Source organism: Phyllobates terribilis, unplaced genomic scaffold (genome assembly GCF_046119375.1).
Source record: "Phyllobates terribilis strain yellow unplaced genomic scaffold, ASM4611937v1 Scaffold_8__6_contigs__length_399053987, whole genome shotgun sequence".
NCBI classification, from domain to species: Eukaryota; Metazoa; Chordata; class Amphibia; order Anura; family Dendrobatidae; genus Phyllobates; species Phyllobates terribilis.
In genome coordinates, this window is record NW_027362768.1 from 128,563,004 (window position 1) to 128,588,778 (window position 25,775).

The 25,775-nt window shown below is 43.7% G+C and overlaps 1 protein-coding gene across 1 annotated transcript in view; it reads left to right on the top strand.

Annotated features, from left to right (window-relative positions):
• Positions 1–626: 626 nt before the first annotated feature.
• KIAA1614 (KIAA1614 ortholog) overlaps positions 627–25,775 on the top strand; it is a 30,564-nt gene continuing 5,415 nt past the window's right edge. The window contains exons 1-7 of the mRNA XM_073643285.1: positions 627–1,047; positions 6,069–6,769; positions 6,856–6,919; positions 8,916–9,047; positions 11,591–13,221; positions 13,456–13,510; positions 16,207–16,447. Of these exons, the coding sequence (XP_073499386.1) occupies positions 6,091–6,769; positions 6,856–6,919; positions 8,916–9,047; positions 11,591–13,221; positions 13,456–13,510; positions 16,207–16,447 (2,802 nt within the window). The 5' untranslated portion in view covers positions 627–1,047; positions 6,069–6,090. The remainder of the gene's footprint in view (positions 1,048–6,068; positions 6,770–6,855; positions 6,920–8,915; positions 9,048–11,590; positions 13,222–13,455; positions 13,511–16,206; positions 16,448–25,775) is intronic.

Genomic DNA, 25,775 nt, shown 5'->3' on the forward strand with positions numbered 1-25,775 from the left:
ATTCACACAAGCCTATGATTTTGGGGGGTTACGCATACCACCATACCAATTTCAGTATGTTTCATTATACGCTGTATATCCGACCAATGTGTCCCGTGAAGGAAACCTCACTCAAATTGAAACGTTTTATCTGGTAGACCAGCTTCTGATGACCGTAATAAAACCACAAAACATGAATTTATCGCCAATCTACTAGACCTGAATCCTGGGGACAAGGCCCTTATATAGGGGAAAATAAACCACATGTAGCAAGTGTTGATGACATAGGAAGACTATCGGCACTTGTTGGGTGGTTCGTACGACTGACAAGCTAAATGCTTGATGACGAAGTGTCCATTTCGATAAATGTAGGAACAATCAAAAATAAAAAAAAGTTAAACGATCCTAAAACTTTGACAATTCCATGTTTTCCTTTCCGTTCCTCCTTCCTTATCCCTTATATATAACCCCTCTCTGTCTCAATATGTCCTACAGCTACAATTCCAGGCCATCTCCCCCCTCTGATGAGTTGGCTTGCGGCTTCGACACTTCTAGCCGATCTTCAGAAGCCAGCTGTGCTCTTGTGTACCCAGGGCTGGTTAGATATTGACTGAGAAGTATATGCTTACTGGGGCAGAGAGGGGGTGAGAGTTTCATTCAGAGGAGGAGGGAAGGAGAGAGGAGGTCATAGGCAGAGTGAAGGAAGGAGGGGAGGGAGCCATGGCCAGAGAAGGAGGCACAGGATGATATGGAAGCAATGTGGGCTACAAAATAACATAGAAAGCTACTGTAGGATCCGATCTGGTGCTAGAAGTCGTGAGTTTCCCCTGGACCTCCTGGCACATCTGGATGCTGTGCATTCTCCAGGCTGGGATGGAAAGGATCAGCTGAAGCTGCCAGGCTCTCGTCAGAGATGTGCCAGGGAGTCAGCCATAGCAGACAGCAGCGTGCTTCACTATCTCAAGACAACTGGAGCAGAAGCCAGGTGTGCCAGTGGGCTCTAGAGAGCTAGAAGGGCCACAACAACACATGGAGACAGAGGAGGACTCCAGAGACACTGGACAACTGGTAAGAAAGATAATGCTGGCCTCCAATGCCCGGAGGATGGCTCTCTGTCATCAGTAGGCTCCAAACGTAGCGGAAGCGTTACATAGTCAAAATACCGAAAGCCGATTTCTCAAGGGTTAAAGTCCCATCTCCTTACTCAGAATGTCTGGAAAGTATCAGACCTGTTGGCACAGAACTCTTTTTGTGTGAACGGTCTCCACTGCACAGTTACTTTAACTCTTTCCGTCCCGTTGAGGCCCAGTCCCAATTCGTAAACCCACAGCATATATGTAATTCCCCCGAAATGTTTCCTTAGCTCTCCGCGAGGCAATCGTAATACTAACACTTGTCGTTAATTGCTGATTTCGTCAATTCTTCTCTTATTGCTTAAACCCATGTTGAAAAATAAAATGCTTCCTAAGGAAGAATAAGAAAGTTCTGCTGCTTTTATAGCGCTGAGCAGACCTTACCCACTGCAGCCCGATGGGGCAAGATGCCATTAAAAACAAATTTCTATAATACCTTGTTGGAAACGTGGTTTTCCCACTGGGACAGTCTGGGGTTGTTGTACTGTACATTTATATATTATGTGGCTGCATTCTGTGAACAATTTGCACACACTTATATGATATCTATATAAAAAAAAAATGGCAATCATGAAAGAGTTAAAATATTAATGCCACATAAACAGCAGGCAGATCAAGATGAGTGGGCAGTGATGGCGCAGAACCGTGCTCGAACCATGGGCCTCCAAACCTGAAGTGCCCATGTTTATAGAACCAACGTGATCGCTAATTCTTTAAGATGCCCCTTAAAAGGGTTGTCAGGTGCAAAAAAAAAATGTCCTCATGTGCTTACTAATTTAAGTTATACTAACATAGGAAGAAGGAGATGAAAAGCAGCAAATATTAAAAAACCTTTATTTCGATTCCATTAAAAAAGAGCAAAATCCATGAAAGTCATTAAAATACTGATGCGTTTTTGGCAAGAACGCCCTTAGTCACAGAATATACACTATACAGAGAAAAGTACTAGAACACACGTCTGCATGATTAAATTCAGGTTTCTCATCCAGTCCCATTCCCCCCCCTTGTGTATAACATCCGGCCCCATTATCCCCCTGTGTATAACATCCGGCCCCATTATCCCCCTGTGTATAACATCCGGCCCCATTACCCCCCTGTGTATAACATCTGGCCCCATTACCCCCCGGAGTATAACATCCAGCCCCATTATCCCCCTGTGTATAACATCTGGCCCCATTATTTCCCTGTGTATAACATCCAGCCCCATTATTCCCCTGTGAATAACATCCGGGCCCATTGCTCCCCCTGTGTATAACATCCAGCTCCATTGCTCCCCCTGTGTATAACATCCAGCCCCATTGCTCCCCCTGTGTATAACATCCGGCCCCATTATCCCCCTGTGTATAACATCCGGCCCCATTATCCCCCTGTGAATAACATCCAGGCCCATCACCCCCGGCGTATAACATCCGGTCCCCCGCCATGCCGTCTGCCTTTACTAACATGTGACAGAATGGCCAGTGGTGCAGAGCTCTCTGATACCAGCGCGGTCCTGTAATAGGAGCCACTGGTGTAACAAGTCTGATCATGACATTTCTTCCTAAATCTCCCCCCATCACCTGTGAGTGATATTATTGAGAAGTGGAAGCAAACTCAGCCACGAAATGGAGACCCCATAACATTACAGAGCGGTGGGCTGAGTGCTGAGTGCTGAGGAGCAGAGGGCAAAAAAGTCATCAATGCTCTGTTGTCTCCATAACTGCAGAGTCCAGACCTCCTCTAGTATTAAGATCAGCGCAAACACTGCGCCTTCCCCCGGGAGCTTCATTGCCGAGCAGCTGCATGCAGCCTTACATCACCAAGCACAATACCGAGCGTCAGATGGAGTGTTGCAAAGCTAAGCAACTCCATATGAATGTTTGTGGATATAGAATGAGATGTTATAAAAGCTGTAGGTGTAATGTGGAAATGCTCCAATACTTTTGTTCATCCATTGTACTTTTATATTTCCAAGGGTCTCTGATCTTCAGCTACAAAGGTCCGGTCCAGGAAGGTTCCTTTCTGGTTTGTAACCAATACAGTACACAGTAAAAATGTATGTGAGGGGGGCTGACTGCTCATTTCTATAGATAAGCCAGCCCCCTTTTCTATGCATCTGCTGTGAAATTAAGGTAGGAGAACATATGTGGCTTTGAATGCAGCTTTGTTTTTTGTCTATTGGGTCATTTAGGATATACAGTATATTCCATGGTAAACGGAGACATAAGTTTCACAACCGCGTCTGGTGAGGATTTCAAATTTATATTTGTTTTCCCTAATTTTTTTTTTGTAAACTAGATGAAAAAAAATATTCATTGTGTGATTCACTGTCAGCGTGCAGAAGGCGAATAAAGACATTACTGACGTACGATGATGTATATGTGTGAGTTACTGACACATTGTGTCACAGGTAAGGTATGCCTTTACAAGCCCCTAGAGATACTCTGACGCATGACCACATCGTCTAGACAAGGCCGGAAAAACCTTCTTGTAGAATAGTCTCTGTGGTCACAGGCTGCCCAGTTTGCCCCTGTGTAATATTAATTTGTAGAAAAAAATCTAAAAAAATAAATACATTTATAGAATTTTTCAATAACTAGAAAAAAGCGTTTTCCAATTATAGTCATATATACACTGTAGGTACAAAAGTATTGGGACACCTACAGGAACTTTTATGATCTCCCACTGTAAACCTATAGGAGTTGGTCTCTCGTTTGCAGTTATGGCAGCCCCACTCTCCTTGGAAGGATTTCTATAAGATTTCGAAGGTGTCTGTGGGAATTCTTGTCCATTCTTCCAGAAGAGCATTTGTGAGGTCAGACACTGATGTTGGAGGAAAGGCCGGGACCGCAATCTCTCTTCTAGTTCATCCCAAATATATTGGATGGGGTTGCGGTCCGAAATCTGTCATGTTTTTCCACCCAACTCGCCCAACCATGTCTTTATGGACCTTGTGCACTAAGGCACAGTCATGGGGCATAGAAAAGAGTCTTTGCCAAACTATTCCCACAAAGTTGGAGCATACAATAGTCCAAAATGTCTTTGTATGCTGAAGCATTAAGATTTCGCATAAATGGAACTAAGGCCAACTCCTGAAAAACAACCTCATAGCAGTATCCCTCCTCCATCAAATTTTGGCACAATAGTAAGTTTCTCCTGCCATTCACCAAACCCAGACTGCCAGAAAGGGAAGAGTGATTGATTATTTCATAGAACACTTCAATGGTGATGGCTTTACACCACTATATCCGACACTTAGCATTGTGCTTGGTGATGTAAGGCTGTTACATGCAGGTGTTCAGCCAAGAACCTCCCAGCAAAGGCACAGTTTTTGTGCTGATATGCAGCATGTATCAGACACTAGAGCCAAGATTTCAGCTCGGTATATTTGACTCTGAAACATGGAGAACTGACCATGGTTACTACATAACATATACACTGAGCCCAATCCTTATACCTATTTAGATGAGCCATACTCAAGTCTCCATATAGTACACATCTGACGGCATTTCCCAGGCTCCTCTCTTCCCTATCCACCTATATCTCAGCCTACTGCATAATCTAAGGTCTCCTCCATTCAGTCTAGATCATTCCTTGCAATCCAGAAATTTGTAAGACAAATGTTCCTACTGAACAAACATCTTTTTGGTCGACCAAACACTTACAAGTTCCTCAGGAGGAATGCTTTGATGGTCTATTCACAGCTGAACTATTCAGAAGCTGTAAAGCGGCTGTAGGGTTACACTTTGAAATAGAATAACAAGTGTCCTTTTGGGTTTTATTAGCAAAAGTGTATATTTAAGGCTGTTGTTTAACCCTTAAAAATCTAAAATATAAGTTTACCTTGTGTACTAGATTTATTTTTATAGCCTAGGTGCCCCTTAACTCCTTCCCTCCAGTGTAATTTTTCATTTTTGCACTTTGGTTTTTGCCTCCCTCTTTTCCAAGAGACATATAACTCTCTTACTTTTCTACCAACATAGTCAATTGTTGGGTGGTTTTTAGCAGGATGATTTGTAGTTTCTAATGACAACATTCATTTTACCATATGAAAATGTGATTCTTCACGTCAGTACAACTATGGGGATAACTAACATAATTTTACTTTTTTTAATATTTAAGTGATGATAAAAAAAAGAAACCTGTAACTTTTTTTTTTTTAATATTTCTTTCGATGCAGCTGAGTGACGGTCTGTTTTTCATACCTTTTCTGGCTAGAACATTTTAATTGCTTTTTCTTGCAGCATTTTAGGAAGATGTGGGCAGAAAAAAAAATTAAATTGTGTCTTTTAATTTTTTTTCCCTCTTTATGGCATTTATAGTTTTGGCTAATTAGTTTAATATTTTTAAAGATCTAAATATACCTGAGCCCTAATGTTTAAAGGGAATTTATCATTAGAAAATGAGTTACATGTATTGTTTAAACTAGGGCTCTTGTGTTACATGTATTTTTAAAAAACATAATTTTTTCCATATCACGATCTGCATTAAAAATAAAAATTTGAAATCTTGTAATTTTCACACTGGTACTATTTTAGACCTTTAACTATTTCTTGTTTAAGGAAACAACAGATGTACATTGACCATGACAGACTGACTGTGACCTATACTGGTTGGTGGCTCCTGAGATATGAGTTGTATATTACGGTGTTACTTGTTGTAATCCTGCCTCTGATGATAACGAGTCTGCTGAAAACTCTTCCTGAAAGCAGTTGCTTTTTAATTTTAGATGCTCTTAAGCAATGAAAAATGGTTGCACAGGTGTGCATAACTTTTAGAATCAGTACTAGTATGCTCAATGAGAATCTACTCGACAAATTGTTGGAATTGAAAGAGTTTTAAATAAATTCCTAGAACGATCCTTATGATAAAGCTTTTGATGACTCCGCACCTCTTATATCAGTACAATAAGTTTTTTTTCTTGCACAGCTTTTTTTCCTGTTATATGATACTCTCATGTTTCTTTTACATCTGCAGATAAAATTTATTTGTGGAAGAGATGGAGATGGAGGTTAACACACGAGAATGCGTCTCCTCCACCGACAAGAGGAGATCCACAGGACGGGTTAGTAAATCCCCAAGAAAATTAAGACCTGCAAGTGTGAAGACGAGAGGTACAGAACAAACTGACAAATCGGGGAAGCATGAAGAACATGGGATGGCGACAACTGTACTGCAGGGAAAGGTGAAGGCCCTGAAGGAAAAACAGATGAAGGAGAAGAAACCGAGCGGCCATAGGTGTCCTGGCAATGAAGACAACATTGCTGAAGATGCGCTGGTGTCTCCACAGCTTCGTACTTACCTGACTGAAGACTTGTTGGATTGTAATAAGCAGGAGATGTTTTCTGGGGAGATGTGGGGACCTGATGAGCTTTGGGGGACTTGTGACATCGGTGGATCTACCTTGAGTCACTTCAACAACTGCCAAATGGAAAACTTGTCCAACTCTGTTCATAGTAATGAGAGTAGTTCACAATCATGTTCTCACGACTTATTAGACTCGTCCTGTGATACCCCATGCACTACTGGGGAACCCCACCATTCGCTGAGCCTGGCGGAGCGAGTAGAGAGAAACCGGAAGGAGCTGAGATGTAAATTGAACAGAACAGCCTGTGACAACGTGGACAATACAAATGGTGGCTCACCCAGCCAAGGACACGTGTCCAAAGACCCCAGCTGTGAGTATGGATGTGGGCGAGACTGGCTGCACCCCAATAGTGTAGAGATATATATTATATGGAATGACCAGTGTTTCGTATTGCAGGGTTGTTCCCTGGAGAAATAGACGCTGATTCCGGTGTATCGATACCCTTGACGGAAGACTGCCAGTGAGTAACACAACATAACCGAGGCATATTAATTAATCTTTGACATCTGATGATGGGGGCATCCAAACTAAATTACCCTAGCCCAGGAACAAGGAAGCCCCTGTTATTAGATTGGTGAGGGTCCGAATATCAGCTGCTACCCCTTTCTAAAAGCTATGTGAAAAGGCTGCGACAGTGCGACACTCTTGAGACGTAATTTATTAGCAGCCTCCAAGTTTTTCCTGTCGTTGTTGCATTCACTTCAATGGAACAATGCTGCAATATCTTGAACTGTCTCTAAAAAAATATGATGCAAAAAAGTACAAACTATCGTACTTGTAGGCAATGAAAAGGCTGCCATGCTGGCACCACTGCCTCTTTAAATACAGGATTGGAGGGCGTGCTGATATTTAGACCCCCCCCCCCCAACAGTTTTATATTGATGAAAGCCCAAATTTTTATAAGTGTGGATACCCTTTTAACACTTGTCCTCCAATCGTATAAACTATGGCTGCTTTCTTTCAGTGGCTGTTCTACTTAATTCAAGTGAATGGGACATGTTAATGTTTTTGTAACCCCATAAATATCCACCTTCAGACATAATCTGATTACGTGTTCGATAAGCTTGTGGCCCCAGGCCAATGATATCAAAGATTTTTATGACCAGGAGTTGACTCTGTGTGGGATTTGTACAGGTGCAGGAGTAGAGTGCCCTCACGCAGTCTTCTTTCCTTTTTTTTTTCAACGGCCTTTGGCTCGATCTTGATCCATGGTGACTTGATGGATGAACATTCTGTAGGAAGATCGATCGTGTGCAAGTCTAGATAGGTCCACCAGGGTCTTCTCTGCCAAAATCTTGATAGAACCAAGCCATCGGATTGCTGGTTCTTCCTCTTTGTCTTGTTCCTTCTATTCTCCCGACCATAATGTCTTTCTCCAGTGATCGATCTCTTTGTATGATGTGTCCGAAGTAGGCAATTCGTAGCTTGGTGATCTTGCTTTGAGTGACATGTTTGGCTTTATTTTCTAGCAATTTAAAATGGCATTTTTTTTCTTCTACATAAAAAGCTTTTTTTTAATGGTGTTTTTCGTGGATTTATTTTCTTTATTAATGCGTCATGTTATACCATATTTAAAGAACACTGCAATAACAAAAAAAAACCACTAACCCATAAGATATTAAATTATATGTAGAGTTGGTGCAAATCAATTCACACCACCTAGTCCATCGGCCACGACAGTGGTGTGCGTCCGCTGGATGATAGTGGAAGAACCGCGTCTTACCTGGCAGCATTTGCGGCTCTTTTTTTAAGTAGCTGGACCAGCTCATCAGAAGACGAGCCGAGGAAGGATGCTATCAGATAAGAGGCGGTTCTTCCGTTTCCATCCAGCGAATGCAGACTACCGTCGTGGCTGATGGACTGCATGGTGAAAATCGATTTGCACCAGTTCTAATTGTATGTAATATTTTATACACTTCACAAGTGACCTTAAAATGGCATAAAAACAAATCATTGTTATAAAAATTGCTGTGCAAATCCAATTTTGGGTATCTTTCATAATTTTTAAGTTTGTCTAGAGTCTTCTTCTATTGTATGGACCAGTGAGCAGATGACATTCGGGAATATTGTGGCAGATATTTTTACGCCGGAGAAGCCGATATTCGGTTGCTAGCACTCGGCCCTTCTTTAACCCAGATGATGGCGATGTACTTAGTGACTGTACTGCAGATTCCCCCCGCTGTATATTAATATTCTGCTAGAAGTGACCATCGTCTGTAATCTTTAAGCCTAAACCATATGTCCATGTATCACAATCCCTATCTCCTTTCCTAAAATGGGATATGTCCTAGTTTCACAGCTGCATTTATTTTTGTATCTCTAACAAAAATGCATTAGGGGGCGCTGTCAGCGGCCATCTCTGCTCTCACCCTGGTCTTTTTTTTATACAGTCTGACGTTGGCTGATGCACTCAGGGAAGAGGCGTCATTATAAAATCCTTTCTAATCCTCTCCCAGGGAGCTCAGTGTCCGTCACGAACAGGCCAAGCAGCTGCTACACAGAGCACGGATGAAAGCAAAGGGGGCTAGTCCCTTGCGAGCCTCCCACTGTGTCCTACCACATCCACACTCGCAGCCTCCGCTACGCCGGTAAGCAAAAGGGAATGAGGGAGGGTTGCAAAAAAAAAGAAAAGAGAAACGAAGATGGTAAAATGTAGTAAAGGAACAGACAAGATAGAGAATAGGATTGAAGGGATTAAGATCAAAATCCAAAGCGAGTCGTAACAAAAGGGAGGATGAGTCGGCGAGGGTCGTCCATGTCTCTGGCGTCCTCCGTTCAGTTCTCTCTGTGCAGTTGTCCCATTGAGTATATCTGACATTATCTATACCCTTCCTATAGGCGGTGAACGAGCCGTCATGGCCATGGTGAATGAGCTCAGACAATACCTATACCCAGCCGCCTGCCTCCATACAATACCCATGTTTGTGCCGTTGTTTCATGTTGGATTACTCAGCCCGTAAACCTGTTCATTAGAAAGACGATGCTAATGAAACGTTTCCAGCCGTCGTCTGCACAGTAATTATTTCCTATGGAGGTGTCGGAGGAGAGCGCGGCAAAGCTTCACATATGACAGTAATGGTCCCTGCCTTGTAATAGTGCCCCATACTTCTGTCTATATTATGTAACCCATGAGAACACGCTGTCTAAGATCGAATCGCGTTTCTTGGGTTAATCATTTGTAAACTCCAGCAGGAATTCCTGCATAATTTAGAAAATGTTGAGGAAATCTCATTCAAAGCCATCGGTATGAGAAGTCTCCGCACGCCAACAATACTCATTATCACTGATAAACCTCTGCTTTATATATGGATGCCCTGGCTGGACGCTCGCAGACACGTGCATGCTCAGATCGCCCAAGTACATGCGTTTTCTATGGAAGGAGGGGGATAAATTGATGCGACAACTTTGGTGGTGTCTTATCTATTGGCGGTGAAATTCAACAACACCAATCCTTATTTAACCCTGGCATTATCTGTTGGGATAGAGTCAGGATGTCCGCATGCATGTGAGGTGGTCAACTGAGATTGATGCGGTCCGCCAGGTTTTTCTCTAAGGTTGGCAAATTTCCTTTTATGAGTCAGTGAGAATTTTCATGCTAAGGGTTTTACCAATTTTCGAGAGTTGACATCTTTCTTTCACCAGGGCAAATATTTAGTTTGCTGCCTTAACTTCACGATCGCTAGGGGTCTGACTTCCCGGACCACCCACTTATCGTGAGCACTGTCTGAATGTAGTGGAGGTTGAACATGTGCACCCCCACTCCATTAATTTTCATTGTGACCGTTGGAGATAGATGAGTGCAGCATTGGGCTAATTTTTGGCATGCCCATTAAGAATTAATGGAGCAGAGATTTGCAAGCTCGACCTCCGCTCCATTCAGACGAGGCTGTTCTCGTGAACGGTAGGGGTCCTGGCAGTTAGACCCCCAGTGATTGGAAAGTTATTCACTATCCCACCCTTAGGTTCCCTTTAACAAATCCATCCTGTCAGCTGATTCATGATGCCCTAACCGCAGGCAGCCTGAATCAGATCCTGGCTGCACAATTTCAGCCAGGGATATTTTTTTCTGAAATGTTTTGACGTTTCAGAGACGATATCCTTTGAAATTCCGACCTGATGCCACATATTTTCCCAGATATATGTCCTGGTTATTAACAGGTCTCTCACTATGGAAGAGACCTGTCAATCACCGGCACCGGCGATGGGAAGAGCCGGCCAAGACTAGAGCTGGATTAATCTCATTTCTGCCGATGGTCCCAGATCACTATACTCTCTATGAAATGCCAAAGCGTTTCAGAGAAAAATATACCTGTCTGCGTTTGTGCAGTCAGGATCTGATTCATGCTGCTCATGGTTTGGGCAGCATGAATCGAGTGACTGGTTCTCTTTATCGATAAACATGAAGGATCATTTTCATTTGTTTGAGATTCTCCAGCATGGGTGATGTCAAATATAAAATTCGCCTTTTTAGCCGAACCAGAATTGGTCCAACATTATTTCCCTTCTTTTGAATCCCCTTAGTCAATCGTTAGATTAGGCTACAAAACACAATATAGTCTGTAGGTTCCATAGTGGAGCGATGTGTGAATACTACACTACCAAATCCCTCTGGACATCCACACATTGTCCACTAAGCAAATCGGAGGCACTTTTGCAAAATAATTTACGCGTGGATTTCACTGTCCAAATTCAAGTCTGCAATATATATCATGGTGACGTCTGTGATGGAAAATCTGCATCACACCCTATAATCTGTGCAATGTTGTCGGTCACTGAAATCCTATTTATATGGATTGTGATATCCTTAAAATGGAGGACCTATTTTGATATCAGACACCCTATTTAATTCTATTTACTGACCCCATAAATAACCACATCCCTGTTTAAGCCTTTCAGCCCGTATATGTCTCTCCACAGGGCTCATTGTGTACATTATATCAATGACAATGGCTTTTCCTACAACATCACGTATAGACCATTGTCCTAGCATGCCCATTGCCACAGACTACTAACAAAGAAGTTCACATTCTGTCCATAAACTGTGAAGTCATCCTGAAAATCATTTTGCACGTTACGAGTTTGATATAAGTTTTGATATTATACTTTCGGGTATATTTTCTTCTGGTTTCAGTGCCACCACTGGTGTGACCGACGGAGGATCTCAAAGTGACAGCTCAAGTAGTGACTATTGTTCTTGGCACAAAGGTTCTCGTGGAAGTTCTCCATCTCATGTACGTTTTCAGGATGAATCTGAGAGAGATGTAGAAGAGAGATATCGAGAACGGCAACATGTTCCACAGACGACGGCTTCTGTGACCAACACTCCTCCACCAAAGAGACAGGCAAATGGGTCTCCATCCTGGACAGAGCAATTGCCACCATCTGGTCATGGACAGTGTGGAACTTGTAGATCCAACATCAAAGGCTCAGGACCCAATCCAGCTGCTACTCATGGTACTAACTTACGAAGTGTTCACTTAGGTTCAAAGATTACTCAGGATGGCTCCCTCAGCTCACCTATGGGGGTCAAGCCCTCTCCTCACTGGATTTTACCTTCCCAACCATGGCGAGTTCATACAGAGCTGATCCGCGAGACGCACATTGGCGGTGACTCTACTGCAGACTCTTCTGGAGAAGAAGATGGCAGCAGGACTCAAAGATGGGGAACACACAAATTATACAACAGTTTACCAAATACACCTGAGCATGGAGCCACCTTACGCCCAACACGCTCATTCTCAGATACTCCAACAAAAGCTGGGGGATCAAACTCCGAACAAGTCATTAAAGGAAAAAATGGTACCTCCGTTTTTGCTCTAGAAAGCAGATTTAGGGAGAAGTCTTCTATTTTTGAACCCAATTCTGTACTAAAAAACTCAGAATCAAATCCTCAGTTGGGTGCCATGACTGGTGGGTATTATGTTGATTCTGTAAGAACTGGTTTAGCAAAAATACCACAAGACCTGGAAGGTAAACCCACAAGAAAACCCAAGAGTTTCAGTCTGGATATGGAGAAGGGGTTCAACACATTACATACAGAAATAGAAACAGGGAACATTGTATTAAATCTAGATGGTAGGCAAGGAGCAATGGATCAGACAGACGGTAGAGCCCATATTGCTCCCATGGTTCCTTGCATGCCATTCATGGTCCCTCCATCAGATTGTGGCAAAATGCAAGGTGGTCTTTCTAACCGTGTGCCCATTCCTCCACCGGGAAAAGCACCCACCGCAGTGCTATCTAGAATTGGTAGATTGGCAGTCCGTACAGAGAGTGTTAACCAACAGCTATCACATGGAGGAAATAAGGTACCAGTTTTTCAGGACAAAAAGGGAATTCACTCCAACTTAGTGCCAAACTCCAAAGTGATTAATCCTGATGTTCTTGGAGACATAGACAATCATCATCTGTCTACCTCCAGCGTAAAATTAATGGAGCCTAAGGGTAGAGAAGCATCTTCAAATTGTAAGAAACAGTCAGAGGAGAGGAAGAGCAAGGAAGCCAAGGAGAACAGAACGGCTTCTGGGAAGAAATCTGTGAAAAGGGAACTAAGAGACAATGAGAGCTCTCACCCCGGTAACAGACATGTGAACTGCGAGAGAAATAACTCAACTAAAGAACTTCGGGAATCTGGGCCTGGTCCTAAGGTCAGTAGTCAACCAAGGGAGGAGACGTTAAATGAAGGGAGTTTTCTGAAAAAAGAAAAGTGCACGGAGAAACCTCGAACAAACGGGCAACAATCTGCAAACATTGAGCACACCGGTAAGAAAGTCTGATATTTATCATGGTCTATATAAAATAAAGTGCACATTTATGTATGATATGAGCCATAGACATTCAGAATCTAGGCCAGAACTGGAGCCGCAGAGAACATAAGGGTAAAGCTGATCTGCTATAATATTCTGTAAGGATTTCCGATACGGTTTGCAGACCTGGTGAGAGTCATTATCGTTCTGGTTAATGATACATTTCACATATTGTTTGCTTTTTTTTAAGGTTTTGGTCCAGTGATTGCAACCAAAGACAGATGCATAGAGCTGGCACAAGAGAGGTGAGTGGAGAAGGCACATTTATCCATAAATAATCATCCTTACATTGTTCTGCTCGATTATAGCAGTTTTCGGGTGTAACAATTTCTGCGAAAGAAGGTTGACTACAATGGCCAACCTTACTGCTCATCACCCTAAAGATGCCCACACACAGGAGAGAGCTGAATGCTGAACCCTGAATCCCCCATTTGGCCAAGTTTTTGTGTCCTCAATGGGGAGAATGAAGACCAAAAGGACGGGGCGTTTAAAATGCAAACTGCCTGATCCTGCTCTGCCCCACCATCCTCTGTAGGGGAGAAGTCGGGGTGTTGGGGGCCTTATAAAATTAGATAGTTGGCTAGTCCTGTGGAAATTGGCTTTAAAGGGGTTTTCCACTACTATAATATTGACTACCTATTCTTCTGGATACAGTAAGTCCTCATTTTCAGAGAAGTGGTGGCCTGACACTGGACACCATGACACCTGTTACCAGCTTCGGCAGTGGCTGGATGTAAATCGAGTATAGAGCGGACCAGCACAGCCCCATCATATATAACGAAGCTGACAATCCCTGCTGTACCTATAATGGCAGCCATGTTGGTTTGATAGCGCTTCCCAAGAAACAAATATAATCGTAACTACAAATATCCTGGTGCAGGAATGGCTGCTGTGCAGGTTATTAGTTTAGTGCTTCTTAAAGGGAAGGTTTTTGATATGTAATCTGAGAGCTGCATGATGTAGCGACAGAGAGCCTAATTCCAGCAATGTATCATTTACTGGGCTGCTTGGTGCAGTTTTGATAAAATCACTGTTTTCTCTATTGTAAATGTAGCAGTAGTCAGATTTCTCAACTGTTTAACCCCACCCACACCACTGATTGGCAGCTTCCTGCCAGTGGTGGGGGATGGGTTTAAACAAATTAGTTGGACTGCCCTGCACACTATACTGTCAGAATTCCTGTTGTCCTTCTATAGTTTGACCACTAGTGGGTGCTATTGTTTACCTTAATAATTGTGTTGCAATCCCACTCCTTACCACTGGAGGCTGCTGTTGTGCTCTTTACTAAGATGGCAGATTCTGAACCTGTGGGATCCATCTTGTTTCTTGTTTGGGCCTACTTAAAGCCGCATGGATCTCTCACTCATTGCTTGAGTATTGTCTAGCTGTTAGCCTCATTCCAGTCTCCAGCTCCTGAACATTCTTACCCAGACTGTTCTCACCTATCTACGGATTGCTTCCTACAACTCCTTTTGCTAACTCCAAGAACTTCTACTACCGCTTGCTGTTCCTGCTCGTGCTCCTGCGGTCACTGGTTTCCAGCAGTACTACGCCAGTATAGTAACAGGATACTCAAGCAATGAGTGAGAGATCCATGCGGCTTTAAGTAGGCCCAAACAGGAAACAAGATGGATCCCACAGGTTTAGGGTATCTGCACACGATCCTTTCTGGCATACTTTATGCTGCGTCCAAAGAGCTGCATGCAGGTGAATCCGCATGTGAGAATTTCAGACATGCTGTGGTCTGGAAAGACGCACCGCATGTCCGTCTCCGCAGTTGAGCTGCAGTAGCACTCAGATTCATAGTGGGCACGGGATTTCTTGAAATCCTATCCACTATGCTGTAACATCTGCCCGCTGCGCAGCGTCCAATCCGCAGCCATTCCTGTGCACGTACGCTTAAGCCCCCATCTCACATAGCGATATCGCTAGCGATATCGCTGCTGAGTCACGGTTTTGGTGACTCACCAGCGACCTCACCAGCGATGTCGCTGTGTGTGACACTTTGCAACGATGAGGCCCCTGCTGTGAGGTCGCTGATCGTTGCAAAGTGTCCTGGACCATTTTTTGGTCGTTGGCCTCCCGCTGGCCAGCACACATCGCTGTGTGTGACCAGCGGGACCAACGATCTGGCTGGTAACTATGGTAAACATCGGGTTACTAGGGGCACGCGCGCACTTAGTAACCCGCTGTTTACCATGGATACCACTCTGCTACGGTGCGCGGAGGCTCCCGCGCACCGTAGCAGAGTGCTATCCATGGTAAACAGCGGGTTACTAGGGGCACACGCGCACTTAGTAACCCGATGTTTACCATAGTTACCAGCCTGCTCCTGCTTGCAGCAGGCTGGTAACGGGAGCAGGACATCGTGGAACGATTCTTTCCACGATATCGCTGCTCCCCTGATCGCTGGTGAGCCTGCCTGTTTGACAGCTCACCAGCGATGTATTAGCGATGCAGCAACGATCCCTGACAGGTCGTATCGTTGTCGGGATCGCTGCTGCATCGCTTAGTGTGACGGGGCCCTTAGAATCTGCCATCTTAGTAAAGGGTAATTGCAGAACACAACAGCAGCATAAAGTGGTAAGGACTGAAATTGCAGAACAATTATTAAGGTGAACAATAGTAGTCACTAAGTGGTCAATCTGTAGAAGGACAACAGGAATTGTGACAGAGACATAGTCCAGCAATTCTTATCTCTTGCTGATAAAACATTGATTGTTTTTAAACTATAGCACACAGCCTAATAAGTGACACATCGTTGGAATCAGGGTCTCTGCCCCTACATTATGCTGGTCTCAGATTAAATCACAAAAGCCTGCTGTCAGATTCCCTTTAATGTAGCTTGAATTGAGGATTTGCCCTTTGAGGAATCATCCATTGATGTTCATGGTGAATGAAACGGTGCTAAGCAATCTTCCTCTTGTGATCTTTTTCACAGTAAAGTTCAGTCTGAGGTTAAGAAAGGAGACCTCCGTAGCGGAATGAGAAAAATCTTCTCCAGCATTGGCCTAACGTCAAGACCCAAGCTGGAGCGCTTCCAGTCTTCTAGTTTGGAGCAGATATCTCCTCCAGACTTCCATAAAGGACACTCAACAGCAAATGGGGACAGTGATTCATATGTTGGATGTGAGAAGCTGAGTGCGATAAAGAAGAGTCCATCACTGCAATCTCTGAAGCTGGTGAGTAGAGCAGCATCCCACTGAATAAACATGAATGACAGCTTGTTGTGTGTGCACAGCCACTGATAAGTGCCTGTGGTGACACCTCCTCAGTGCCTGCAGCTCCTTATCTGCCGCCTGCACCTGCCTTATCTCTGCATATATGTCCTATACACAAAGCACAGACCCTTGCCCTACACTGCTAATAATGATCGATCCTTGCATCTGACCCAGCGGCTCCAAAGACGGTAACCCATTTACTCCCAGACAGTTTAAAATTGATATTGGGGGCTCCAGATGTCAAATGCATGAGACCAGTCTTCACGGTTTTAATATTGATGAATAGCCATCATTATTGGCTGGGGTCCGACTCCCGGCAATCCTGCTGATCCCCTGATTGAGGCGGTGCGTGCTCCGGTTCACCAGCACATTCTACATTTTGCAAAGCCACATCTGGGTGTGGACAGCTGAATTGCGTGCCTTGAGTGCTTGGTACCAAGTGGAGCACCAAGAAGCCACATTGCCTTGGCCATGGTATAAAGATACAAGACTGTGAACATTTGCCCCGGGAAAAGGAAAACCTAGCCACAGCTCTGATAAGTACGGCACTGTGCAGAATGGAGAGGACACAGCTTTCCAAGGGTCGAGGCAGCTACTGCGGCTAATTGTTGGGGAGCTGAGATACTGACCGCCACCAATCTAATATTCATGTCCTGTCATCGTAAGGATAGGCCATTGTTATTAAAATCTTAGAAAACTCCTTTTAAAGAGTAAACTTTCAAAATTTTTAATAGCAGTGTCCAGCATGGAAAGTTATGAAACTTTGTAAATCACTTTATTAGGGGATTTGTCTTCATTCCTGTAGAAAAGAAATTACATGTTCGTGGCTTCCAAACCCCGGCTTTTCCCTGTCTATTTGTCTGCATTCAGCTGCATTGATAACACAACGTGGAGTACAGATGATGGCAGTGATGGCTCAGCCCCTGTCTCCTCGTCTGAGTGTTCTGCTTATCCCCAGAGTTACACGGGCTGATCTGACCCATCACTGCCATCATCTGTGCTCCTATTGAGTACATCCTGATAACAAAGCAGCTGAAGGAAAATAGACTGGGGAAAAGTAATGATTGGGAAGCATCGTACATGCAATTTTCTTTTACAGGAATGAAGACAAATCCTTTAATAAAGTGATTTGCAAAGTTTCATAGCTTTCCATGCTGGACAAAAGTATGAAAAAACAACTTTATTCTTTAAATACCTTCTAATTCTACTGAAGCTCCTCAGTGGCCACCTGCATGTGACTACCCAAATAATGGCAGCCCAGGTGATGCAGCAGGAGCCGCTCTATGCAGGTGCGATATACTCTGGATAGAAGAGGAGACTGGGTGAAGGTGACCACCCTCGATGACGCCTGTATACTCTGAATATGAGAAGGGGTTGTCCGGTTGGGATACTTTGCATATATTTCCCAACCATCCCTGATCCAGAATGATTGCCCCATTTTGGGGATCTGTCCCAGGAATCCAGGGGTGTGTACTGACTTCAACTGCATCGGAGTCTTCAGGACACAGACACAGCTGAATGTAACGATGGAGGAGAGAGCCGACAGGTCCTTCCTCCACCACTCGGCCTATGTAAAGACTGAAGATAATGCCAGAACCTTTGAGTCAGATGATCTTCTCAGGTCAATTGACTATGCAGCAGTGAAGAGCAGGACACATGTAGCAGAGTTATGTGTGTTTTGGTGTAGCAGAGTTTGTGTTTTGATGTAACACAGTTGTGTAATGTGGAGTAGGATTGCTGTCTATTTTACTGTAGCAGATTTTGTGAGTAGATCTACTTCTGTGTTGGAGAGCTGTTTGTTTTGCTGTAGCAAAGCTGTGTCTGTTTTATGAAGCAGAACTGTGGGGGGCATCAGACTAAATAGGAGGCTCTGCAGGGTGGGGCATCAGACTGTATGGGGGGGAATGTACACGGGCCCTTATACAGAGTGTGGGGGCATCACAATGTGTATGGGGGACATCATAATTTATGTGGTGGGAATGTATTGTGGGGGTATCCTACTATATGGGGGGCACATTTGGGTCCATGACAGGGGGAGTACAGTACTATGTGAGAACACTAATGGTCTTCAGTGGGATAATATTTCTGGGTGGGTGCATATAAAGGACTGGGCAAGATCAGGGTACTGGCTTGGTGTAGAATAACATTTTCCATTCTTACCATTCAGACTTGGCAGGTACGCATCCTGCTTTCTTTGCTGTTTGCTTGCAGAGCTGCAAGGTCACAGCTTTTTGGGCATTTCATGTCCCTACTTCACTTGCCTGCACTTTTCCACACAAAAATAACAAGTGCAAGCTGTGATTTCTATGGGAAGTGTCCCCAGGGATAAATAACCTGCTGTGTGTGAACAATGCTGACCTCAGGAGTTGGATAGCAGAGGTAACACATGCAGATGACACTGGGATTGTCTGTAGCCTCTGCACAAAAAAAGAAAAATATGGCCTTTAGTATTAAATGAATGCCCAGGTGCACAAATCTGCTATGTGGTGTGTATATATATATATATATATATATATATATATATATATATATATATATATATATATATATATATACAGTACAGACCAAAAGTTTGGACACACCTTCTCATTTATAGATTTTTCTGTATTTTCATGACTATGAAAATTGTACATTCACACTGAAGGCATCAAAACTATGAATTAACACATGTGGAATTATATACTTAACAAAAAAGTGTGAAACAACTGAAAATATGTCTTATATTCTAGGTTCTTCAAAGTAGCCACCTTTTGCTTTGATGACTGCTTTGCACACTCTTGGCATTCTCTTGATGAGTTTCAAGAGGTAGTCACCGGAAATGGTCTTCCAACAATCTTGAAGGAGTTCCCAGGGATGCTTAGCACTTGTTGGCCCTTTCGCCTTCACTCTGCGGTCCAGCTCACCCCAAACCATCTCGATATGGTTCAGGTCTGGTGACTGTGGAGGCCAGGTCATCTGGCGTAGCACCCCATCACTCTCCTTGGTTAAATAGCCCTTACACAGCCTGGAGGTGTGTTTGGGGGTCATTGTCCTGTTGAAAAATAAATGATGGTCCAACTAAACGCAAACCGGATGGAATAGCATGCCGCTGCAAGATGCTGTGGTAGCCATGCTGGTTCAGTGTGCTTCAATTTTGAATAAATCCCCAACAGTGTCACCAGCAAAGCACCCCCACACCATTACACCTCCTCCTCCATGCTTCACGGTGGGAACCAGGCATGTAGAGTCCATCCGTTCACCTTTTCTGCGTCACACAAAGACACGGTGGTTGGAACCAAAGATCTCAAATTTGGACTCATCAGACCAAAGCACAGATTTCCACTGGTCTAATGTCCATTCCTTGTGTTCTTTAGCCCAAACAAGTCTCTTCTGCTTGTTGCCTGTTCTTAGCAGTGGTTTCCAAGCAGCTATTTTACCATGAAGGCCTGCTGCACAAAGTCTCTTCTTAACAGTTGTTGAAGAGATGAGTCTGCTGCTAGAACTCTGTGTGGCATTGACCTGGTCTCTAATCTGAACTGCTGTTTACCTGCGCTTTCTGAGGCTTGTGACTCGGATAAACTTATCCTCAGAAGCAGAGGTGACTCTTGGTCTTCCTTTCCTGGGGCGGTCCTCATATGAGCCAGTTTCTTTGTAGCGCTTGATGGTTTTTGCAACTGCACTTGGGGACACTTTCAAAGTTTTCCCAATTTTTTCGGACTGACTGACCTTCATTTCTTAAAGTAATGATGGCCACTCGTTTTTCTTTACTTAGCTGCTTTTTTCTAGCCAATATACAAATTCTAACAGTCTATTCAGTAGGATTATCAGCTGTGTATCCACCAGACTTCTGCACAACACAACTGATGGTCCCAACCCCATTTATAAGGCAAGAAATCCCACTTATTAAACCTGACAGGGCACACCTGTGAAGTGAAAACCATTTCCGGTGACTACTTCTTGAAGCTCATCAAGAGAATGCCAAGAGTGTGCAAAGCAGTCATCAAAGCAAAAGGTGGCTACTTTGAAGAACCTAGAATATAAGACATATTTTCAGTTGTTTCACACTTTTTTGTTAAGTATATAATTCCACATGTGTTAATTCATAGTTTTGATGCCTTCAGTGTGAATGTACAATTTTCATAGTCATGAAAATACAGAAAAATCTTTAAATGAGAAGGTGTATCCTTATATCTATATATATACTGCTCAAAAAAATAAAGTGAGCACTCAAGTAACACATCCTAGATCTGAATGAATGAAATATTCTCATTGAATACTTTGTTCTGTACAAAGTTGAATGTGCTGACAACAAAATCACACAAAAATCATCAATGGAAATCAAATTTATTAACCAATGGAGGCCTGGATTTGGAGTTAAACCCAAAATTAAAGTAGAGAAACACACTACAGGCTGATCCAACTTTGATGTAATGTCCTTAAAACAAGTCAAAATGAGGCTCAGTATTGTGTGTGGCCTCCACGTGCCTGTATGACCTCCCTACAATGCCTGGGCATGCTCCTGATGAGGTTGTGGATGGTCTCCTGTGGAATCTCCTCCCAGACCTGGACTAAAGCATCCGCCAACTCCTGGACAGTCTGTGGTACAATGTGACGTTGGTGGATGGATCGAGACATGATGTCCCAGATGTGCTCAATCGGATTCAGGTCTGGGGAACGGGCGGGCCAGTCCATAGCTTCAATGCCTTCATCTTGCAGGAACTGCTGACACACTCCAGCCACATGAGGTCTGGCATTGTCCTGCATTAGGAGGACTCCAGGGCCAACCGCACCAGCATATGGTCTCACAAGGGGTCTGAGGATCTCATCTCAGTACCTAATGGCAGTCAGGCTACCTCTGGCGAGCACATGGAGGGCTGTGCCGCCTTCCAAAGGTATGCCACCCCACACCATTACTGGCCCACTGCCAAACCGGTCATGCTGAAGGATGTTGCAGACAGCAGATCGTTCTCCACGGCGTCTCCAGACTCTGTCACGTCTGTCACATGTGCTCAGTATGAACCTGCTTTGATCTGTGAAGAGCACAGGGCGCTGGTGGCGACTTTGCCAGTCCTGGTGTTCTGTGGTAAATGCCAAGCGTCCTGCACGGTGTTGGGCTGTGAGCACAACCCCCATCTGTGGACGTCGGGCCCTCATACCACCCTCATGGAGTCGGTTTCTAACCGTTTTTGCAGACTCATGCACATTTGTGGCCTGCTGGAGGTCATTTTGCAGGGCTCTGGCAGTGCTCCTCCTGTTCCTCCTTGCACAAAAGTGGAGGTAGTGGTCCTGCTGCTGGGTTGTTGCCCTCCTACGGCCCCCTCCACGTCTCCTGGTGTACTGGCCTGTCTCCTGGTAGCGCCTCCAGCCTCTGGACACTACGCTGACAGACACAGCAAACCTTCTTTCCACAGCTCGCATTGATGTGCCATCCTGGATGAGCTGCACTACCTGAGCAACTTTTGTAGGTTGTAGAGTCCGTCGCATGCTACCACGAGTGTGAAAGCGCAACCAACATTCAAAAGTGACCAAAACATCAGCCATAAAGCATTGGTACTGAGATGTGGTCTGTGGTCCCCCCCTGCAGAACTACTCCTTTATTGAGGGTGTCTTGATAATTGCCAATAATTTCCATCTATTGTCTATTCCATTTGCACAACAGCATGTGAAATTGATTGTCAATCAGTGTTGCTTCCTAAGTGGACAGTTTGATTTCACAGAAGTTTGATTTACATGGAGTTATATTCTGTTGTTTAAGTGTTCCCTTTATTTTTTTGTGCAGTGTGTGTGTGTATATGTATGTATGTGTGTGTGTGTGTGTATGTATATATATATATATGTATATATATATATATATATATATATATATATATATATATATATATATATATATATATATATATATATATATATATACAGTGCGTTGTGACAGTATTTGGCCCCTTGAACTTTTCTACCTTTTGCCACATTTCTGGCTTCAAACATAAAGATATAAAATTCTAATTTTTTGGGTTAGAATCAACAACAAGTGGGACACAATCGTGAAGTGGAACGAAATTTATTGGATATTTTAAACTTTTTAAAAAAATAAAAAACTGAAAAGTGGGGCGTGCAATATTATTCGGCCCCCTTGAGTTAATACTTTATAGCGCCACCTTTTGCTGCGATTACAGCTGTAAGTCGCTTGCGGTATGTCTCTATCAGTTTTGCACATCGAGAGGCTGAAATTCTTACCCATTCTTCCTTGCAAAACAGCTCGAGCTCATTGAGGTTGGATGGAGGGCGTTTGTGAACAGCAGTTTTCAGCTCTTTCCACAGATTCTCGATTGGATTCAGGTCTGGACTTTGACTTGGCTATTCTAACACCTGGATACTTTATTTTTGAACCATTCCATTGTAGATTTTGCTTTATGTTTGGGATCATTGTCTTGTTGGAAGATAAATCTCCGTCTCAGTCTCAGGTCTTTTGCAGACTCCAACAGGTTTTCTTCCAGAATGGTCCTGTATTTGGCTCCGTCCATCTTCCCATCAATTTTAAGATTGAAGCAAGAAAAGCAGGCCCAAACCATGATGCTGCCACCACCATGTTTGACAGTGGGGATGGTGTTTTGAGGGTGATGAGCTGTGTTGCTTTTACGCCAAACATATCATTTTGCATTGTGGCCAAAAAGTTAAATTTTGGTTTCATCTGGCCAGAACACCTTATTCCACATGTTTGATGTCTCTCCCAGGTGGCTTGTGGCAAACTTCAAACGAGTCTTTTTATGGATATCTTTGAGAAATGGCTTTCTTCTTGCCACTCTTCCATAAAGGCCAGATTTGTGCAGTGTACGACTGATTGTTGTCCTATGGACAGACTCTCCCACCTCAGCTGTAGATCTCTGCAGTTCATCCAGAGTGATCATGGGCCTTTTGGCTGCACCTCTGATCAGTCTTCTCCTTGTTCGAGATGAAAGTTTAGAGGGACGGCCGGGTCTTGGTAGATTTGCAGTGGTCTGATACTCCTTCCATTTCAATATGATCGCTTGCACAGTGCTCCTTGAGATGTTTAAAACTTGGGAAATCTTTTTGTATCCAAATCCGGCTTTAAACTTCGCCACAACAGTATCTCGGACCTGCCTGGTGTGTTCCTTGGTCTTCATGATGCTCTCTGCACTTGAAACAGAACCCTGAGACTATCACAGAGCAGGTGCATTTATACGGAGACTTCATTACACACAGGTGGATTCTATTTATCATTACCAGTCATTTAGGACAACATTGGGTCATTCAGAGATCCGCACTGAAGTTCTGCAGGAAGTTTGCTGCACTGAAAGTAAAGGGGCCGAATAATATTGCACGCCCCACTTTTCAGTTTTTAATTTTTTTTAAAAAGTCTAAAATATCCAATAAATTTTGTTCCACTTCACGATTGTGTCCCACTTGTTGTTGATTCTAACCCCAAAAAATAGAATTTTATATCTTTATGTTTGAAGCCAGAAATGTGGCAAAAGGTAGAAAAGTTCAAGGTGTCCAAACACTTTCACAATGCACTTTGTGTGTGTATGTATATATATATATATATATATACACAATGCATCAGCACACTGCAAGAACCCCAATACTGCTGCAAATGTTAAGCATAAGGTGCGTGATTAGCTTGTAATCCTGGCACAGCGTTCACCATAGAGAGACATTTGGTAATACAGAGGGGTCAGGCAACAGAAAAACGAGTCCCGAAATCTATCAGGGTGGCTCCACACTTAGGACTTACTGTAAAAATGCAACTGTAGTTTTTGTTTCGTGCAAAACCAAAAGTGGAATCAAAAGAAATTGGAAACAGAAATTTTGGCATCATTAACGGGGACCGATCCGGCTGGTAAGTGTCTGTACATCCTATATTTCCGTGCAGCTGTAAATCTCCAGCCAGGTGTCCTGAGCCGCCACCGTGGGGCTTGTCACAGTGAGGCGGTGACAACGGAGCAGGAGCCCTGTCGCTTCAGGACATGTCTGTATGACAGAAGCCTATGACGTTAAAGGGCTTTTCTTATGGTTAAAACTTTGCATCTGTCCATTGGAAAGTACACGTGTATCTGATCGCTGCCACCAATCATGAGACTTGGAACAGCAGAGCATGTGCGCAACTGACTCACTTTTATATTGGGAACATGGCACCCCAGTTCTCATGACTGGTGGCAGCGATCAGACACTTATCACTAGATATAAAACAATTATATTTGATGCCTTTGTCCGATGTCATGTGCGCTTCTCGGAGGGAGCCATTCTTCACTTAGGTGCCCGGCATCCTCAAGCTGATTAGGCCGCACACAACATCATGATGTGTGTCCCCCACCCGCCCTCCAATCTCCTTCTTCCCCCAATTTCGATGCTCCCCAGCTCCCAGCAGGTTTCCCCAAAATACACGGAAATGACTTTCCAGCCAATCATGGACCACAGTCATTATTTCCTCTGTGTTGAGCCGAGGGCCAGAAGTGGAAAAAAGAGGTGGTGGGAAAATTTGAAGTCGGGGCATCTGTGATGACATATATAGTAAGTTGTATAACTTACTGTTTTAAGCTCAATTAAAGGGGTTTTCTGCTTTCGGAAAAACCTCTGTCACCTGACTGCAATTTATTTTATTTTTAAAAGCAAACAAACTGCGCTATACTCACCCTCTCTGGGTCCAGCGCCGAGTCTCCGCCACTGGTCTCTTTTATTGTCTGCAGCGCTGATGTCATGTTGACAGCGCTGCAGCCAATCTGTAAGCTCAGCGGCTCTGAGCGGAACCACAGAACTCCGCTATTGGCTGCAGCGCTATCAATGTGATATCTGCACTGCCGGCAATGACAGACACTGGGAAACTCCATGCTGGACCTGGAGAGGGTGAGTAAAGCGGTGTTATTTTTTTTTAAAGCAAGCTGCAACTAGAGAACAGGGGGTTTAAAAAAAATGGAAAACCCCTTTTAAGTATATTTTTTTTTAAATTGGGCAATCTATTAAATCTTTACTAATACATCTACAATAAACCGTAGACTTTTTGCTAATCTGGAACGTCAGACACCACAATGCCAGAAGAGGGTTGTCCAGGCTTACTATATTGATGACCTCTCATTAGTATCAGATCAGTGGGGGTCTGACAACCGCCCCCCCACCACCAATCATCAGTTCTGGTGGTGGCCTACAAGCTACATCACTGACACAAAGCAGATCATATTTTTCGGTAATTACTCTCTTTACTTAAGACTGGATAAGCCCCTTTAAGTTTTCTAAGAAAAAAAAAAATGATTACTCTAAACTTTACTTTGCAGTTGTTTCTTCAGCTTTTTCTTTTTCC